The following is a 21,908-nucleotide window of genomic DNA, read 5'->3' on the forward strand; positions in this document are numbered from 1 at the left end:
TCAATAAAAGAACAAACTTCATTGGAAAACAAGAAAGAATCTTTACAGTAGGTAGAATAATTCAATTTAGTTCCTTGTCCTTGAAAAATGTTCATCTCCAATTTGCAAACACCATTGTGGAAATATTCTTCATCACCAAGTAAAAAGAAGTCTTTTCCATAGATGGATAAGTACTTTTGATCACTTGATCTTCCCCTTCCTCTACTTTTACTTGGTGCAGTAATTGATCTCTCTGATTGTGTAGATCTATCTCCCAATTTCTTTGGGCAATTCCGAGTAAAGTGACCAGGTTCACCACAATGAAAACAAGCTCCACTAATAAATCTACATACTCCTCGGTGTAGCTTGCCATAGGTTTGACATAAAGTCTTTTCCCCAGATGCTCTGCCAGAGCTAACAGCAAAAGACTAGGATTGTCTATTTTTCTGTGAAACTGCTGCAGAACTATCTCTATCAGAATATCTTGAACTCGAGCCCTTGCCTCTTTTAGCATAACGGGGAGTGGAAAGCATTCCCACTCTTTTCCCTGTCTGAACACTCTGCTCTACAACTAATGTTTCCTCCTGAGCTCTTTCAATAGCTTTGGCTTTGTTTATGACTTCTTGTAGACTCTACAAGTTTAAGGCCAACATCATCTCTTTCAACTTTGGCCTCAAACCCTCTATGAACCAATCACGTCTTGCCTTGTCATTTGGAATAACTTCAGTGGCAAAACGGCTCAACTTGTTGTACTCGACCTCGAATTTATGTACGGCTCGATCACCTTTCTTTAGATTAAGGAACTTCATCAACATTGCCCGTTTGAACTGTTCACCCACATACTTGTTCTTGAATTCTTCTATGAAAAATTGCTAGGTCACTTGCTCTGGTGGTGCATACATCATAATGTTTGTCCACCATACACGAGCTGATCCTCTAAGTAACGATATAGCTCCTCCCAACTTTTCCGGATCTGAGCATTGTAAACTTTCAAGCATTAACATTACATCATTTAACCACAGATCGACCTCCATATGACCCTCACCCTCATCTCCTCGGAACTCTGGAGCTCCCAAACTCTTCAGCTCCTTTGGAATCAACATTTTAGAGAATGGAGGAGCAGGGGAAGATTGAAACCAATTCAGCATAGTGTCCAGAGCTTGCATGAAAGTTCCAAACTCAGGCACCGGAACCCCCTGAGATGCAGGTGCACTTGTATTTTCAGATGGAAGAGGTTGTGCACTATTATCCTCATAACTTTCACCAACTGTTCCTTCTTGTATTTCTTGTTCCCCCTCTCTTCTTGAGTTCGAGGATTCTAACATCTATTAATACATACATAGTAATAACAATACAACTAGTAAGGAGTGTCATCAATCACCCTCTAATGGCATCATATCAGTAACATTGACAATCTTTATGGCATGTAATCATTTTTCTATTGAAAATTGAACCAGTTTTGGCCGAGAATCGGCTAAACTTGTATCTCTGATACTAATAAATGTAATACCCATAACTCGTATATGTTTCCGTATAAACATTATCGATGTCCTATCACTTAATATTTATTTATGATTTGAAAAACCTTTAAAATGTTTTGTTTTAAAATTCATTTCTCTTTAATTTGAAATATTAAATAAGTACTTGTTCAAAACACATTACAAAATATTTTATTACATTTAATTACATGCCATATAAGTTTCCACAATGATCATTATTGTCCTAATGTTACTGATGAGTCAACCTTAGTGGATGATATCTGCTATACTCCTTACTTGATTGATCTCCGTTGTTACCTACGTTTGGGAACACACTTTAAGTATTTACTTAGTGAGTCACAATATTGTATGATCTTTAAGGATTCCATGATCCTTTTTGTTTAAACCTCATTTCATTCTCAATTATTATACTCTATTTTCATTAACAATACCAATTTATATTTAAAATGCGTCGTTATACATTCTTACTTATAACATACATTTATGTTAATAATGCACCCATATGCATTTCAATCATAATATATTTTTATGTTAATAATGCACCCATATGCATTTCAATCATAATATATTTTTATGCTGATAATGCACTCATATGCATTTCAATAATAACATACTTTTCTGTTGATAATGTACCCATATACATTTCAACTATAATATACTTTACTGTTGATAATGTACTCATATACATTTCAACTATTGTATATTTTTCTGTTGATAATGTACCCATATACATTTCAACTATATCATACTTTTCTGTTGAGAATGTACCCATATACATTTCAACTATAACATCTTTTCATGTTGATAATGCACCCGTATGCATTTTAAATTTTCATTCATTTTAGAGCAATTCATACTCTAAAACTCATTCACAATATCATTTCCATATAATCAATAGAAACATAGTAATTTCGATAAAACATACATTAACATTTCAAATATTCTAACTTGACGAATCTCAAATCATCTTTATCTAAATTGAATACAATAAAGGTACTCACCTGGCTTGCCTTGCTTTGATGACCAAAATGTAAAGATAATTATTCTGGGACTTGACCTTTTCCTTTTTCCTTTCTCAACTCGGGAGCTTGATTTCGATCTACTTAAGTATCCATTCAAAACATGTACAATATACATTATTAGTATATTCCTTCTCAATTATACCCAAGAAATACTCAAAGATACTTATTATTAAATTTCTATAACAATATCAATATATCTTAGCATCTTTGACTTGGTAGTATCGATACCTCTACTATACTATCGGTACTACTATACTATGGTACTGATACTCCCTTTTTGTATCAATACCAATTTTATATTCAATGTTACACGCTATCGCTACCCTTACCATGGTATCGATACCACCCTACTAGGATACCGATACCCCCTTTCCGGTATCAATACGAAAATTAGAATTGATGTTTCCTTGGTATCGACACCCTTAACCTGGTATCGATACCCCTTCCCAGGCTACCGATACCCTCTTCCTAGGTATCGATACCCATTGAATGCCTTCCTTAATTTACTCTTGAAGTATCAGTACATGATGAATAGGTATCGATACCCCTTGCCCATATTTCCAGTTTTTAACCCGAAATATACCCAAATTTGGTCAATTTTCTTCATCTTTACCCCCAACAATGCTATGTAACTTTTCTCTACTTATCCATACTAACTTTCTTTTATTTAAACACTTAAAACATCTAGTATCCCTCAAAATCAATTGATTCTATGAATCACATCAAAATTTCTAACTTGTTTTTAAACTCATCCATTGCTTGTAATCTATTATTTACTTCTTTGATAAATCAAATATGCTAGTAAACATCAACAAGAACTCATATTCTAACATATCATTCAAAAACTCATTTTCTTATATCTCCAATATTTTCTCTATTTCATAGTTATACTCACATTAAATCCTTTATTAAGCTTCTATTATACTCAATGCTTCAAAAACTAATAAAAAACGAAAGGATTAATCTACAAATTGAAAACTCATCTTTGAGCTATGGAGGAGAGTTTTCTCACGGCCAAGAGAAGAATAGAAGAATTTACATCATTTCCCCCACTCATCCTCTTATCTCTTTATCTAATACCCCATAAATTGATTATTAAATTCAATTTAATCTAAATGACCAAAATGTTCTTTTAATCATCATTTACTACAATTTAGTACAAACCACTATTTCAAATCCATTATCATCTTCTAACATTTAAGCATTTAAATACTCGATTGTTAAATCTTTTCAACAAAATCCCTCATTTAATAATTGGGGTATTATATGAGGACGAAGTATAATATGATTTTTTTTATTTTTGATTATAGGTTTTTGATAATGTCATTGATTGCTTTATCGAAGAACCACCATTGTTGATCAAAAGCTAGATTTTCAATGTTGTCGTTGGATTCAGTATCGGTAGAATTTTCACCTCCATGCTTTTCACCACCAGAGAATGACACGTGCCATTCTTTGATTGATCATAAATAAGTAAATAAAAATAATTTATTTTATTTTTAAAATTTGTGACGTGGCTCGTGATCTCCGACATGGACAAACCATGTTCCCTTTCACTTCCATCTGTGCTTATTCCATCAACATATGGCGTCAAAGGTGATTATTTACCTAAAGTTAAACGTTCAGTGATCAAATGTTAAAAAAAACAATACGGACAAATTTGACATTATTATAAAACGTTAGAGTTATTTTGTTGCATTATACAAAAAAAAAAAAGGAAAAGCTAAAATAACAATGATAATTTCGGACACTTCAACTGTTGATCAAAAACCCCATGTTTCCTAATAGACGAAATGGCAATTATAAAAACTAGATCCCAATAACTAAAATTGGGCAAATACGGTGACGGGTGAAGTCTCTTGTTTCTTTGCTCCTGGTTGGTGCTTCGGATCACACAGGAACTGCCATGCCTTTCTTTGTCATGCTATCCAGTATGTCATTCAAAGCTTGACACAAACCAACAATCTGCATAATCATAAGCCATGATAAATCTGAGAAATCACAAACCCGGAGTTCGCCATATTATCTGTAATTAAGTCCAAAGCTCAAAAGCGCATTACCTGTTGGTCCCATTGTTGCAGCACTTCAGTGTCATCTTCAAAATGTATAACTGCTTCCACCTGATGCATACAAGTTTTAATTATTTAAACAGCAGATGGTTCTGAATAAAGACATTTGTAAAATCAGGTTCAATTTGAGAATCATATATCCTAAAATCAATTCATCATTGAATCCATTAAAGTAGCGAAAAATCACAAGGCAAAAAATTAGAAACCTGATCAATCGATCCCTTCATTCTATCCTCATAAATCATTCTTGAAGCTATTTTCTCAGCCTGTAAAGAAAACCAGCCAATTAACTTCTCTGTTTAACTATAAATATGAAAGTATTCCCTCATAGAGATAGGTCATATAACCAAAAACGAAAAGCTACAAAAGTAGCTTAAAAGACTGTAACATAAGAATTGTACCTTATTAGAAGGAATTCCCAGCAAAGTACCAAGCTCATCAAAACTATGTCAAGGACGGAAAAAACTTTGTTAGAAATTTTCAAACCTATAAATAAGATAAGAAGAAAATCATTAGTGTTATGTTTCTAACCTTATATTTGTATAAAGTTTACTTGCACTCAGAAGATTATGCTCTATCATGGCACGGTCCAGCACGGTGAAATTGTCGGGAAGTAAAGCTTTCTGTTGGGAGAGGAAAGGCTAGTTGAAGAAAGGAGAACTTGCTTTAACTGTGAACGCAATATGTAAGCTAGTTCAAACATTTTATAACCTGATGCGGTTTCAGTTCTTCAGCAAATGCATCAATTTCAGGTTTTCTTAAGATTCTCTCCAAATAAACCTGTTAATCTCCATAAAATTCCCAACAGGCAGGACGTTATGTGATAGATATAGACAACAATGTGCCAAACAAGTGCATGGAGGAATGCACGTGTGTGTGTGTGTGTGTGTGTGCACCTAGATGCAAGACAAAGAACCTTTTGTAATATTGGATAAATCTTCAGCTTGGAACATCGTTCATCCTGAAACATGACACAAGTCATTGACATTATTAGAATCAAACATAAAATAATAATAGAAAAAAGAAATCTATCACATTCAAGAGAAAGTTTTTACTTTGTAAAGGGTGGCAAGAACACGAGAGCGCTGAGGACCTGCAGCCGCTAATATTGTACATGTTACAGCAGCAGATAGAGCTTGCTCCAGTGCATCCTCATCAATTGTTCTGTAATTGTGGATCATTGAAAATTTTGAATCATACATATTGTAGTATTCAGAAAAGAAAAGAGAGAAAACAAGATGCAAGCAAAATGAAAGCTGTACACGGTTTGCAAAACATGATGGTCAGTGATGCAAGCCCCATGTATAGAGTGATGTAGAACAAGTTCAGAGAGTCAGTTTGCTTCCGTTTATGTCAGCTAATAACTGCTTTAAGTGAAATGTCGGCAAAAACACAATTAGGGCCTAATTACATACTCATCTCCTATTTGTCGGTTCTCAATTTGAGATATGTTGTAGTATCGCAGTGCTGCTTCCAAGAACTTCCTCTTTAAATCCAAAATCCTTGCATAACAAACCTGAAAACCAGGGAAAAGAAATTAAAGAATGACTTGACTTCCAGCTCTAGATTATAGTAATTGACCTAAAACTATGCCAAACCTTGTATTGTAAAATCAGTACTTCATTCTGACAGTTGCTAACCAAGAATGAAGCTTTGTTAATAAAAGCTTCTGCATTAACGGAATCATCATCCTGTAAAATACTCAAGCAATTGTTTCGTGTTACCTTTCCATATTGATTTTACATATCAGAAATTGAATAAGTAACCGAATAACTTATTGGCATTCTAACACATCCAAACTTGCCTATATAATGCTGGCATTAAATTAAAAATATCCAATACCTCAAGATAGAGACGGGCAATTTGGACACACTTTGACAATCTGAACGTATCATCAATAACCCTGATAGTAATATCAAAAACAGATAAGCATCATCAATATGAACAAAAGAACATGTTCTGCACCCTTCACTATAAAATTAAAGGGAATCTTACTATCAGACCTCATTCCAGAGTCCAAATCAATCCCACTTAGCATCTGAGCTGCTTTTGACCACTGCTGCTCTGACTCATACAACTCAGCAAGTTTCTCTCTAATAATAAGCACCTATAGAACTCATGCAAAGTAAACAACTTTTATTAAACAACCATCCAGATTTCATAAGCTGATTAGTGGCTCATCCAAAGGAAACTAAAACACCAGAAGGAAAAACTATTCTCTGCTTTGCAAACGAATTCCAACCAAACTAGAAGCCACAACATGGGGAAAACTTAACCAAAAGAGGAAAAGAAGAAGAAGAAGAACTGTTCGAAGATATAGAATTAACGAATTCATCTTTCAATCAAATCATCTCGTCAGCGGAAAAAGGCTCAACAATCTAATATTTAAATATTAAAAAAACCCTTTATTTTGAATTGTAGAACAAATTTTCAAGTAACTTTCATTAAAAGGGCTAGAAATAAAATTTAAAGGAACCTGTTCTTCGAATGAAACGACACGAGGCTGAATCTGAGCAAGGGTGTAATGCGCAACATCCTTTTGTGCCTCTGGCTCCAATCTTCCTAATTCTTGTGCGAAAGTCTGTAAGAGCTGCCTTGACACCACCAGTGGGACATCGTCCGATAACACTGAAAAAATTAAATCAAAATAATTAAACCCTAAAAGACTCTAAACAACCTTTAAGGCAAGCAAAGGTAAAACGATTACTATGATCGATGAATTTCTTGGCTTGAACGATGTCGTTGGATGAGAAAACAGTTGACAAAATGTGCTTGTATTGCTCGATTTTCTGCCTCTGTTCTACAATCGCCGAGGCGTTTGCTAATGCACTCTCCATTGGCTTTCGATCTCTGCTTCAAAATTATCGAAACCCTTTTTTTTCCAATAGAGAAATGAGAGATTTAACAAAATGTCCAAGGTTTACTGTTACTGTTTAGGGTACAGACGGATTCCGACCGATCTGATCCTACAGAGTCAAATTTTTAAAAAAGTATTTGGGTTTAAATAAGATCCGGTCAGATGATAAGAGATAGAAGGTCGAGATTGAGTTTAGAATGGTTTGGATTTAGGATTTAAGATTGAGGATTTAGAGGGTAATATTTAAAGTTAAAAATATCTGATATTATTATAAAATAATACTTGATATTATCAAAATGCCATATCATATATATATATATATATTATTTAGGGTTTTAGTTCTAATATTTCGTTTCATTTCTGCCGTTCCTTCTTCTCTTTCTTTTTCTTTCTGCCGTTTTTTCTTCTATTCTTTTATTCTTCTTCTTCTTTCATTCTTTATTTCTTTTATTTATTTTTCAATTCATTTTATCTCTTAAAATTTTACTTGGATTTTCTCTATAATCAGTAAAAATTGTCTCTTCCATCTTATTTTTGCAAAAATTAGTATTAATCTACACGAAGATTCAAGTACTAAGTTAAATTTCTTCTATTTTTTTGTTTATTTTTTAGATTATGGTTAAAAATCCCATATTTGTTTCATAGTTTAGTTTTCAGTTTGTTTTATTTTTTTATCATGCATGTTTGTTTTTGATTTGTTGTTTGTTTGGTTAGTGAGAAAGTGAGAAAATAAGGGAACATGTGAAAAAAATGTGAAATCTGAAATTGATAGAGTTGGGTCCGGTTAAATAAGATTTTTAGTTTAAATTTTGGGTCGGTGTCAAGTCAAGCGAAACCTTTTAAAATCGGGTTCGGGTCGGGTGACGGGTTGAGGGTAGTAGTCTTCTGGCCGGAGTCGGATAGGTCTAAAATTTGACAAGTCCCATACCCATCTCTAGTTACTGTATATGCTGGTTTATTTTGGCCACTAAATTTTTCACAGTTAAAATTATTAGGGGTGAACAAAACTCGACTCGACTTAAAAAATTAATTTTTTTTACTCGAAAAAAATTGACTCGAATTAAATTCGAGTTACAATTTCATAAACTCGACTAGTCTCGAAAAAATTTTAAGTTTAAATCTAGTTGTAAAATGTAACTCGAATAACTCTAAAGTTTTAATAATTAGTGGATTTATTTTCAAGTTTAAATCGAGTATTTGAACTTTGTATGATATATGCATATTACATATGAAAAATAATTTGTAGAAATATATTTGTATTGTACATATAGTTATAGAAACTCACTTAAATTAGAACAAAATAATATCATAATATTATAAGTATTCACAATTAAATTTAAACATAAACTTGAAAAATCAACTCGACTCGAAAAAATTTCAAGTCCAATTTAAGTTGTAAAACAAAACTTATCAACTCAAATAATTTTAAAAAAATTTATTTAACTCGATCGCACATAGAAATCACTGCTGGGTGTTTGTATACATAACAATGTTTGGTTGCGTTGAAAAATAACTGCCACGTCACACAATAAATGGCACAACAGTCATTTCCTTAAAAAGGGAAAGGGATAAAATACCACTACCAGGTCACCCATTTTTGTATTTAATAACAAAAGGGTCACTTTTTTTCTAGAAGTTCAATTTAATCACTCAATTAAAAAATTATTACAAATAAATCATTTGTCGTTAGAAATGAAAAAAATATCTAATATATCTTCGTATAATAATAGTTTTAATATTTAAAACTTATACATCATATCAATTCTATCTTAATTTAAAATAATTTAATAAATTTAATCATTTATATTTAATTTTTTAATTAACTTAATTCTTTTTGTGATATTGTTAAATAAAAAAATTGTCAGATGAAAGTAGCAATTGAATAATAATATTATGTCGTAAAACAATTATAAGTTATTATTATATTATAAAAATATCATGATAATAATATAATATTATGAGAAAAAAGCAAATAATTTAGAAGAAGATTAAAAACTAAAATTATAGATTTTTTAAAATATGAATGATTAAATTTATTAAATTATTTTAAATTAGAAAAAATAATCAAATGTATACATTTTAGATATTGAAATTATTATTATATCTAAACATACCACTTTTATGTCTAATACTAACTACTAGTGAATTATTTGTAATATTTTAATTGAGTGATTAAATTGTAATTTTAGAGACTCGTTTTAGCATGGGGCCCGACTACAAACAACATCCCAGACCCGATACAATTGTTCAATCCAAGCCCAAGAGTGAAGCCCGTTGGTGAGCCCAAGACCCGGTTGGGCTTCTTCACCCCGGTTGACTAACCCAATTGCAACACCATACCTTGCTGTCCCAGTCATCATACCCTGCTGCTCCAGTCACCATACCCTGCCAGCTCCACCATGCCCTGCCATTTGTTGCCCATACCTCCACGACAACAGCAGCAAGGCCACCATCTCCCCCAAATCACGGTACCACCAAACGTATCAACCAAATCAACAAACAAATTTTATTTATGGGTAAAGTATAGTAATGGTCACTGAACTTTTCTAAAGCTTTCATTTAGGTCCCCCAACTTTTAAAACTTACAATACAATCCCCCAACATTTAGTCCATTTGCAATATGGTCCCCCAACAGTTACGTCAGGGATCATATTGCAAACGGACTAAATGTTGGGGGATTATATTGCAAGTTTTAAAAGTTGAGGGACCTAAATGAAAGATTTAGAAAAGATCAGTGACCATTACTATACTTTAACCTATTTTTTATATGGAAGGTACGGGGGAAGAGCAGATGTAACGGGCAGCAGTTAGAGAAATAGAGAGCATTGAAACCGGAGGTTACGCTTTTTTTTTTCCTTTTTCTTTTGAGGGGAGCTAAAAATTTTAACCGTAATGTAAGTTGTAGCTGTAATATTGTTGTTATGACTCCTAATTATTTGTCAATCAACTTTAAATATTTTACGATAGTTAGTGTTCGAACTCGAGATTTTTATGGATAACAATATTACTTTAATCATTGAAATCATAAGTTTGAATACAAATAAAGGAGCAAAATATTGGGTATTGATGGAGGATAATGGGTATTATGGACATGTCGGGAAACAGAACATCTAAAGCCATTTTTATAATACCCTGTTATGCCAGATAATTTGGAAAAAAAGCTTCATTCTTTAATTAGTTCATATATTGTTCAGTTAGAGAGAATGAGAATTTCAGAATATATATATATATACGCACACATTTCCATATAGAGTAATGAATCTTTTTACAATTTACTTTCTTGTTCGAAGGTTTCATTTGCTGACGGTTGGCTTTGCCTGAACATCTACAGCAGTCCAGAGTTTATCCTTCTTAGTTGTTTTGGAGGCATGTCTAAGCCTGTGCTACTTTCGGCGAACTAAGTTATAAACAAAGAAAATATAAAGTATTATTATATCATATATTGTTATATTTCCAATTAATTACCAGAAGCAGCCTTTTCAAATCTGTGTTCTTCTTGCGGTATTTCTGCACCTCTAATTCTAGCCACACCACGTAAGCCTAATGAAGAAAAAAAATTAGATTTTAAACCGGGGGTTATGCAAATAATAATCTCATTAAGCTTTTATCAGTGGGGTTAATTCAACTAATGAGAAGCTGGTAGCCTCAAAGTTACCTTCTTTTGTGCAAATGCACGAGCATCTGCCTCTCTGTTTTTGATTTTATGTAATTCCTTCTTTTCATAAGCTTCCGGAGTGCCCTTCTGAATCCTCTTTCTCGTTGTCCACTTCTTGATCGCTTGTTGTTCGTTTTTCGGTTTACGTTTAACGTGCATTGGTTCACCATGAGCGGCAGCCACTACGGTGGTACAGTCATGGCTGCCGCTAGAACCACAACCTTCTTTTCCGATGACTGAATGCATTCCTTGGTCTTTTTCCTCGTCTAGGATCGATTGCAGTTCGTCAAAATCGATGATTTCGTTGAGGTTCGTGAGATTGTAGTCCATGTGGGTTGAGGGAAAGAAGACATTTTCGAAAGCATCGGCGTCTTGTAAAAGTACTTCAATGTCAAACTGTTGGATGATTTCTCCACAAAGCTGATCTTCAGTTTTCTTCATGGTGTTCAATTATTGGTTAGAGAAGCTTGATTTTAGAGCAGAAGTAGACAAGACAAAGCTTTGTTCTCTTTTTGGCTGTCTTTAAAATTTGAAGATTATTTAAGTGTTGACTCACAAGGCGAGGAAACCAGAAGCAATACCTTCACGGTTTTTGCATGAACTGTATGGTGAGAACTTTTGCTTGAATAACACAAGGCATGCCCCTATCATTTAAAGCAAATGGAATAAAATAAAGGGTAAAGTATAGTAATGGTCACTGAACTTTTCTAAAGCTTTCATTTAGGTCCCCCAACTTTTAAAACTTGCAATAGAGTCCCCCAACATTTAGTCCGTTCGCAATATGGTCCTCAACAGTTACATCGAGGACCATATTGCAAACGGACTAAATGTTGAGGGACCATATTGCAAACGGACTAAATATTGGGGGATTATATTACAAGTTTTAAAAGTTGGGGGACCTAAATGAAAACTTTAGAAAAGTTCAGTGACCATTAATATACTTTACCCTTTATTTATTTATAATTTGTAATGGGTATATAACAAAAAAAGCAATGTAAACAGAGGATTATCAGAGAAATAAAAAAATACAGAATCGAAATTTCCAAGCAAAAAAAGACAAGGTATTCTAGCTATTGTTTTTTTGTATATATGTTAGATAATTCGAATATAACGAGAAATGAAAATAGGGAAAAGGGTTAAAACTTAGCTTGCTATCGAGGTGTTCGGTCGAGGCCAAGGGTGTCGGTTTAGGTCGCAGTGCCACCGTGTGTGATGGTCTGCCTTGTGAGTTGGACCTCTCGGTCAAAAAAAAGGGTTGGATTTACACCTTGTTTCGTCGGGGAAGGGTCGTCGAGTGAGGGATTTCTAGCACCATGATTAGTTGTCGGTCGAGAGTAAAGCGGCCACCCATATCCGACGGCCAAACGTCGCGTGCCTGGGGTTTTTAGGAGTCGACTGCCGTAGGTGTGGTGAGTAAATATAGGAGTAAGCTGAATGAATGTTAAGGGTTTATTTTTCTGGCAGAAAGAAAAAAAGGGGATATTAAACTTATTTAGTTATTTTGGACAAATCACGCTAAGGTGTCTATACCTCTAGCGTGTTTTTGCGTTTCAGTCGCCATATCTTGGGTTAATTACCCACAGGTCCACTAACTCTAGAAATCCTTTTGTGTTCTGGTCACTAATTTAGGGTTAAATTATTGTTTGGTCCTCGTCTTTAGCATATATAGCATCTTGGTCGGTTTTCGTGGGGAAATCTTCCTTAGGTCCTTTATACCTTGCCGTGTTTTTACATTTAGGTCACTTGATTCATCTTTTATTGTTTGTTTCGATTTAAGTTACATGTTATGTTTTATTTTATTTTGGTCATTTCTATGTTCTATTTTATTTTATTTATGACACCTTGTTTGTATTTATTTTAATTTAGCCACCATTTCCTCATTTATTTTCATTTGATTCTTATCCTATTTTTTACATTTGTTTCAATGTAGTCACTTCTTACTTTTGAATATGTTTTGGTTAAATATTTACTCCTAATGGATAATTTATGATTATGTTATTTTGGTCCTTTGAATCACTAAGTATGCTTAGCTTCCCTAGTTTACATTATGTTTTTTTTAAATGATTCCATGTTTCTATTTTGGTCCTTAATTCATATATACATGTTTGTACATATATGTTTGCTATATTATATATTATGATTTTACATGCAATAATTGTATTTATTTACTATATTCCTTGTATTGTTTTGCCATATACATGCATTATCTTTTTATATGTATAAATCTTTTATGTACCTAGCATATATATATATATACACATGTATATGCCATATGTTTAATACTTATGTATTCATATATATTGCTCTTCTTGAAATTATTTTATGTGTTAGTATTATAATATATTTTACATTTATTAGAAATTTTTCAAGAACTTTATTTGTAGAACTTGCGTGGAAAGTACTACTTGATCGAAGTGGTGCAATCCAATACGATGTTCAAACGGAATATGAACTTCAAAGTGCGAACCTTTTTTATGAAATTTATTAAAATCTTTATATTTTTATTTTATTTTATTTTATTCTATTTATTCTATTTTTATTATTATTTTATTTCATAGTGTTTGATGTTTTAATTTTATTTTTTATCTTGTCACATTTAATGTTAGTATTAATGATGTATGTTTTAGAAAAATGAATCATGATTTATTCTATGCAATTTTTTATATTAACTTATTTTTTAAGTAATTCGAAGATATAATATTCTTTACATATAAGAAATAGGTGGATAGCTTTCCCGATAGAAGATTGTGAATCTCGAGATTTCTTATAAAGTAAGAAGTTTCTTTAATTAGTCCATTCAAGGTAATTTAATTAATATTCAATAAATAGATCATAATTTTACATTTGATTAGAATTTTAAGTTCCACCATTATGACGTTGTATAAGTGGCTAAGTACCACTTTTGGGCGTTGTGGGGGTGTTTATCCTTTCTCATGCGTAACCGACTTTTAAACCCCTAAAAATAAAATATTGGATAACGCAGACCAACTTTTGTCTTTTAAATTATTTTTCTAAATTGTTTAAAAGATGTTTTTAAGTATTCAGCCACCTAAACCCAAAGGTCGATGGCGACTCTCATCTAAAGTAATTCAAAATTGCCAAATTTTCAAAAATAGTAATAATTGTTTTTTAAACTTATTATTTTTTTTAAAAAAAAATGGTTAAGACAGTTTGGCGACATCGTTGGGGACTTAGATAGTCAGGCTGTTGGTCGCTTATATATTGTGGTTATGGTGGAAATTATAAGTTTGAATCTCTAGTTAACTTATGATCTATTTATTGAAATTTTTCTAAATTCTTTATTTTTTTATATACTAACATTTCAATTTTTGTTTTTTTCAACTCTATCAAAGTTCTTATTGAGAATTTTTAGGTTCTTTTCTTTTTTTTTAGTTAAAGGTTTGTATGTTTCTCCTCACACACATCACGAGCATTTGCATAACATAAGCTCTAGACCCGAGCTTCGTTTCAAGTAAGTGGGGGTGAAAGCTTTACTCTCGTAAGAATTTATTCTTCGTATGAGTTTTAGCAAATAACCTCTGGGATGCACATACCTTATATCTTCGTAGAGATTTATTCCTCGTATGGGTATAAGGAAGTAAATCCCCTTGAATTGAACTCGATCTATTTATGCCTATAATGGGTTAGGATTGAGGGTTTGGCAGTCCAAAGGGGCACCAACATCAAGGACAATTCGAGTACCCTTTTTTCATTAGAGTCAAAACCATGCATATAGAGAACCTTAGAACTATCAACCTAGGTAGAGCCATGTCGAACCTCTGTCCGTCAGTAGGTACCCAAAATAGGCATACACGAAGGAGAAACCTACTTTAACCTTTTATTTATTTACCTAATTATTTTCGAATATGTAGAATATATTTATTCTTTACAAATAAAAGCATGTGAAATAGAATTTATGTGCATTTAGGTTTTAATTAAATAAATATAGGAGGGTAGAGAGCATGTTTAGGTAGGACCCATTTTGATGAATTTTATTTGGGTAGATAACATGGAAATAAATTCAATTTATTTATTGTCTTATATATATGTTTTTCTTTTATGTTGAATTTACACACCTGTTTTGACTAACTGTTTTGTTTGTTTTGTTTTGTTTTATTATTATTATTTTATTTCTTCATATCGTATGTACATAACATTAGAAAAGGCAATTGATCCGTGAGTATCAAAGAGAATCCTGCAGATGTACGGAATTGGTCCGAAGCAAAGCACAAAGAACAAGAAGATAGCCTACCAAGGAACTATGTGTCAGAACTGTCTAATTATACACCGGTCTCCTTAAAACAAAATAAACTTCAGGGATTGAAGAAGATATGGGAAAGTTGAAATTTTACTACGAAACAAGCTTTTTTAACAGACTTATGGGGACATATTCCATCTGATGTATGTCAATGTAGACCTAGTCCTCATTCGAAGCATGATACATTTTGGAATCCATCATATAACTTCTTCACTTTAAATTGAGAGGAAATGACTTCGACCCTTAAGGAATACCACTTTTTGCTGAATTTGCCGAGCGTTAAAGTGAACAAGATCTATTCTCGATCAATAAAAGGGCCATCGTTTAAATCAAAGCTTGCAAAGATATCGGGCACAAGTGAAAAGTGGGTAACAGATCGCTTGCAACGAAAGGGAGAAAGTGAGGGAGTGTCGTGGTCCCACCTACAAAAGATAGCTAAAGTACACGTAGAAGAAAATGTACGGAGAGATGTTCTTGCTCTGGGAATGTATGGTTTGGTAATTTTTCCAAAGTGTTTGGGACTTGTTGAGTTCGCAGTAGTTGACTTGGTTGAAAAATTAAAAAGAGAGACAAATCTAGTTCCTGTAATTCTAGCCTAGACTTTTTGATATTTGAATATCTGTAGGAGGCTAAGTGGAGGCCTTTTTATGGGTTGCGCTCAGCTGCTTACCGTCTGGATCAAAAGTCATTTTTGGAGAGAAGAAAAAGTCAACTATAATCACTTTTTGATAGATTATTCTCCCGTTAATGAATACCTTACAAGAGAATAGCCTGAAACGTCACAAAAAGACCAGTGGATCGACTTCTTCAGAAATTTGTAGAGTCAGAATATAGCATGGTGAACCCCATGGCTGATGCACACACAAATTTTGTTTAAGTGTGGTGATTTGGATTTGATTGTACTGCTGGGACTGTGGGGAAGAGTCAGGTATGCTCCTTTGTTAGTCTTAAGACAATATGTTACCCGACAATTCGTTCCAGTGACTCATGGGCTTGCTGGTGCTGAATTTGATTATAAAGAAGTCAATTATAGAAAGAAAGTCAAAGATGTGGCTGATTCTTGGACGTTGACTTTTAGGACCAAGGTACTTGGAGCGGATGTTATGTTGACGCCTGATTACAAAGCCTGGAGAGTTCAAAGGGTAATTGAAAATATCCCTTTAACATATAGAGAAGGATCAATGTTGATGGAGGAACAAATCGGGAAAATCTCTTCAAACTTGGAAATTCAGAGAAACGAATTCGAGATGGAAAAGGCTAAAAATGCCAAAATAATAGAAGAAATGGAGAGGGAAAATTTCATGCTAACTCTCGATGCTGAATTCTATGCCAAACAGTTTGTAATGATGAGAAAAAGAAAAGATGTGGTGGAAGCTAACCTAGAAGACCTGAAAAGGATTATGAAAAGCTGTAATGAGCCAGAAAGGGATTTAGGTCGAGTAAAGCACCAAAGGAGTGGGCTAGAGAATTAGCAGATGCAAAGCAACAAATTAAAAGTTTTGAGGTAGAAAATAAGTGTCAGATCAATAAGATAAAAGCTAGAAAGGAAAAAATAGGAGAGCTAGAAGTCGATAAGAAAGAATTGATAAAGCAATACAAAATCGAGGCTCGTAGAGGTCAAAGAATCAAAGAAGAGAAAGAAAATAGCCTGAAAGTATTAGAAGAAGAGAAAAATTGAGTCTAGGGGTTGAAAACTGAGATGAATAGCATAATTGAGGATTTTGAAGATAAAGATCGAAGAATTATAGAGCTTAAAGAGGAAAGAGAGAGAAAAAAGGATGAGATATGGTCTGAAAGACAGGGATGAAATCAAATCCTTGATAGAAAGTAGATCGAGATTGGATCGTGAATGCAAAGATTCTCCACAAAAAGTCGGCAAGTGGATGAGCTCACTAGAGAAATGGGAGAATTGTAGATAAGATTTGAAGAAGAGCTAAACCAATCTCTATCCATGAATGATGAGAGTAAAAACCACGTCTCGAACCTTGAGCAATCTTTGCTTCAAGTTCCTCACGCGTTAATAGACTTAAGAGTTACTCTCGAAGAAAACAAAGCCTACTTGAAAGAAATCAGAGAGATGAAAGATGAGCTCCAGCCAAATCACTAACCTAGAAAAAGAGAACAAACACATTAATGCTGGGTGGAAAAACACATATGAACATTACCGCTCTCTGGTAGAAGAACATGAACGTATGATAGGTGAAGCCATAGCACAAATGGGTGAAGTTGCTTAGTATATGAATGAATTGGTCAACAGAGCTGATATCATCTAACTCCAAATAAATCCAGTTTCTGAATATACGAGGGAGGTCAATACAATTATAAATGAAATTATAGAGTTGAATCTGAGGGCTAGACCTTATCGGTAATCGAACTCTTTTGTAATGAGTGAAACTTTTCATCCAATGAAAGTTATTTTAGAATGGCTACTGCTTGGATCAACGCCTTTTATTTGCATTTTGCACTTGCATCATTCATTCTACATAAACGATTCATCATTCATAATACATTACCAATAACATGCATTCATATTTAAAAGAATAACAAAATTAATTTTTGAAGGGTTATGTGACAGATGATACTGGTAAGTAAAAATACCAATCCTCGTCGCACACGAAGCAAAACCATGGATTCTAAGCTTGAGCAATTAAAAAAGAAAATGCAGGAAAATTTGTTAAGATTACAGTAAGAATGGGAGGCAAAAATGAAACAGTCACATAATCAGTTATATACTAAATCTTGCAAAGCTAAGCTAGTATGGTGAATGATATTGTAGCCACAATGTATGGGTTACGTACTGAAATAGAAAAAGAACCAAGTGCTAGATTTAATCCTACCCCCAAAGTTTAAAATGCTGGAATTTAAGAAATATGATGGGAAAATTTGCCCTGTCGCGCATTTGACTTTGTTTTGCGGAAGAATGACGAGATTTGTAAAGGATGATATTATTGATTCATTGCTTCCAAGCCAGCTTGACAGGATCAGCTGCCAGATGGTATAACCAGTTAACCTGAGCCAAGATAGGGTCATGGAAGGATTTGACAAATGCTTTTAAAAAATAGTACCAGCATGTTACCGACATGATGCCTGATAGAGTTACTCTCCAGAACATGGAGTTGAAACATAATGAGAGCTTTTGTCAATATGCATAACGCTAGAGAGATATTGCCACCCAAGTACATCTACCACTTGTTGAGATAAAGTTCATAACAATGTTCATATATGCGTTAAAATCTCCCTATATCGATCATATGTTAGGGGTGGAAACCAAAAGCTTCTCTGATATTGTGATGTGTGGTGAAATGATTGAGAGGGTACTAAAGAAAGGGTAAATATCCGGTAGCCAAAATCCTGCAAAGAAGCCATATGCGAGAAAGAATGAAGAAGAATGGAACAATGTAAATTTCTCCATAAACAAGACAAAGACTGAAAATTCTTCATCGCAAGGGGAAACTAAGCATGAGAATAACGCTGAAAGGATTCGTTCACTCCAATACCGATGACCTACAGTGAACTTTTCTATGGATTACTCCAAGCCCACGTAGAGTCACCAAGATTCATATATCTGATTAAACCACCTTATCCAAAATGGTACAATGAAAATGAGACATGTGAATATCATGCAAATCTCTGAGGGCATAATATTGAAAAATGTCTTACTTTTAAAAGAGTGGTTGAGGATCTGATCAAAAGAGAGATAGTGTCGTTCAAAGACTCAGATGCACCTTGTGTTGCTATAAACCCGCTTTCGAATCACCAGAACCAAGGAGTTAACGCCATCGAAGAGAATAGAAGAATCAAGAGGAGGATTGAAGAAGTAAGAATGTCATTGAAGTGAGTATACGAACAAATGAGAAAGAGAGGGATGTTGAGTCCTATAAAGAAATTTTCAACAGAAAAACCAGAGAACTTGTGTGAGTACCATTGCGAAAATGGTCTTAAAATCCAAGTTTGTCGAGAATTTAGGCAGACGATCCAAGAATTGATGGAAAAACAGGAACTGTAGTTTTATGAAGAATGGACGATTGAGAATGAAGGATATATTTGTTCTTCTTAAGAAAGTTCATAACGAGTCGAATAGAAATTAAAGATACCTATCTTGGTCATATCAAAACCAAACTATGAGGCAAGCAAGGGAAGAACAACATCCAAAGTGGTGATCAAGACCCTGATGCCTTTCTCCTACAAAAGTAATAAGAGTGTTCCTTTGGATTATACGTGCCAAATTAATACTCTTGAGAATCATAAAGAAGAGATCGTTGAAGTTGGATTTTTTACCAAGAGTAGGAGATGATATGCCCCTGGAAAAGTCGAAAAAGAAAAAGCTGTGATAATTGATGATCATGAGGATAAAATGAATGAACCTGTCAAGATCTAGGAGGCTCATGAATTTTTGAAGTTTTTAAAGCACATCGAATATAACATTGTGGAACTACTTCATAAAACTCTGGCACGAATTTCGATGACACCTCTTCTGTTGCACTCTGAGGTGCATCGGAATACACTTATCAAGGTTCTGAATGAATTTTTTTGTGGGGAAAGACATACCGATAAAACGAGTGGACATGATGGTAAATCACATTAATGCAGACAATTTTATTTATTTTTATGATGACGAGAAACCTGATGAAGGTAAAGGCGGATGTAAGGCATTACACATTACTGCCCACTGCAAAGGCGTCATCATTTCTAGGGTGTTAATTGATAACTGATTAGCCCTAAATGTCATGCCATTCACCACTCTAAATAGACTTCTAGTGGATGCTTCCCAAATGAGGGTTTGTGGCAATATTGTGACAACATTTGATGAAACGGAAAGCAAAATCATAGGGAAAATGATTATCCATCTCAAAGTTGGCCCTATGACATTCGAAGTAGATTTTTTTTATCATGGATAGTCATTCGAATTACAAGTGCTTGCTAGGTTGACCATGGATTCACATGGATGGGGCAGTTCCTGTTAGGACCGTCGGTGCACCCCATGGAGCAACGGAAACAAAACTCGACGGTCTCACCAGCGATCGAAGTACATAAAATTGAAATCGGGTAGAAGGGATGCGAACACTTATAGCGAGTTCCTTGAAAAACAACAAGGACAACAACGACTAATGGTGGTGTCGATCAGATCGAATCCACCAAATCACTTCTCGGCCTCTACTCAGTTCACCCGATGGAGAGCAATATTTATTTTCCCCAAAACTATTTTTGAGAAAAATGACTGAAGATTATGTGTGTGCTAAACGACTGTTAGACCTAACACATCCTTTTATATGCGAGTTACCCTAATCATATTAGGGATTTTTATTATTTTAAATTAATTAAATCTTTACTTAATTAATTGAAATTAAATATTCAGGATTATTAAAACATATGTATATCAATCATACATTTATAAACTCTAGACATATTTTCGTAACATGCACCAATTGTATATATTTGCTAGTTTCAATCCTAGGATATGACTTTGTAGGTTCTTGTAACGTTAGCAGTAATTATTAAAACAATTATAATATTACATACAATGAGTGAGATCTAGCAATATATCATTGCCACCTAAGTTACAAGAAAATATGATTTTACATATCATCTTGGTGATTAACTCTTTTATGTATTACATCCTTATGTAATTTATATATAGAATAGGCACAAGTCTTGGAATAGTCACACTTGTATATCACATCTATTATTTCTTGATATCTAGAATAGACTTTAATTAACGAATAGTTTGTGATATCTCATAACAACTTATTCGAGGATGGCCATGTGTTTCTAGTCTCACACAATCAAGTGGCCTATGATATATTTCCTATTATGTAAGAAGGACAAATCCTATCTTAATCATACACACCCATTACATATACTGATATATATTCAATAACAATCTTTATAGAGCAACCGGTTACGGAGCTTGTTTAACTGCATCAAAAATACAACAATACATGTTGGGATAGTATTGATCTCAAGTCTGAGGATCATATATATAGTCATCACCATGAGCAATGTTATGACTGTCACATAATAATCCAAGACATATTCTCATGGTAGGCCAATCCAATACATTATTCTCTAACAATGTAATCTTGCATCAATTCTGACATCTCCATGTCAATGACAGCTCGTTGTTATCAATCAATAACTTGTTAGTCTTAAGCGTATTATTATTGCTCATGCCCATAATAATACTTGAATAGGGATCTTTTAATAATAATAATTATGTCATTATATGGACTTTATTATCTTCGATTTTATGTTAAACACATATATATAATTGAAAATAATAGCGACAATATCTTTATTCAATAAATTGGGTAAATGAAAGTAATATTACAATCATAATATTATTGGTCTTTGGGCATACTCTAACAATCTTATACTAGCACTAAGACCAATCACTCACATATCTAATACCGAATGATTTAGTGTGATGATCATGCCTCTGTTGTGTAAGAGGCTTCATAAAGAGATCAACAATGTTGACATCCGTGTGTACTCTGCATATTTCCACATATCCTCGATCTATGATCTTTCAAATGAGATGAAAGTGCCTAAGAATATATTTGGATCGTTGA

General features: G+C 33.6%; 1 protein-coding gene across 1 annotated transcript; it reads right to left on the reverse strand.

The window, feature by feature from the left end:
- Positions 1–4,212: 4,212 nt before the first annotated feature.
- On the reverse strand, positions 4,213–20,607 carry LOC120156021 (COP9 signalosome complex subunit 4-like). Its single transcript, XM_039167445.1, has 17 exons — positions 20,598–20,607; positions 18,739–18,745; positions 14,131–14,138; positions 7,277–7,441; positions 7,046–7,197; positions 6,573–6,676; positions 6,412–6,472; positions 6,168–6,260; positions 5,985–6,085; positions 5,625–5,733; positions 5,486–5,530; positions 5,281–5,349; positions 5,101–5,192; positions 4,971–5,013; positions 4,776–4,835; positions 4,561–4,620; positions 4,213–4,465 (listed from the first exon to the last, which is right to left on the reverse strand). The coding sequence occupies exons 4-17, from the start codon at positions 7,404–7,406 to the stop codon at positions 4,391–4,393; spliced, it is 1,194 nt and encodes a 397-aa protein (XP_039023376.1). The 5' UTR covers positions 7,407–7,441; positions 14,131–14,138; positions 18,739–18,745; positions 20,598–20,607; the 3' UTR covers positions 4,213–4,390.
- Between the last annotated feature and the right edge of the window lie 1,301 nt (positions 20,608–21,908).

This window comes from Hibiscus syriacus, unplaced genomic scaffold (assembly GCF_006381635.1).
Source record: "Hibiscus syriacus cultivar Baekdansim isolate YM2019G1 unplaced genomic scaffold, ASM638163v2 tig00111210_pilon, whole genome shotgun sequence".
NCBI lineage: Eukaryota > Viridiplantae > Streptophyta > Magnoliopsida > Malvales > Malvaceae > Hibiscus > Hibiscus syriacus.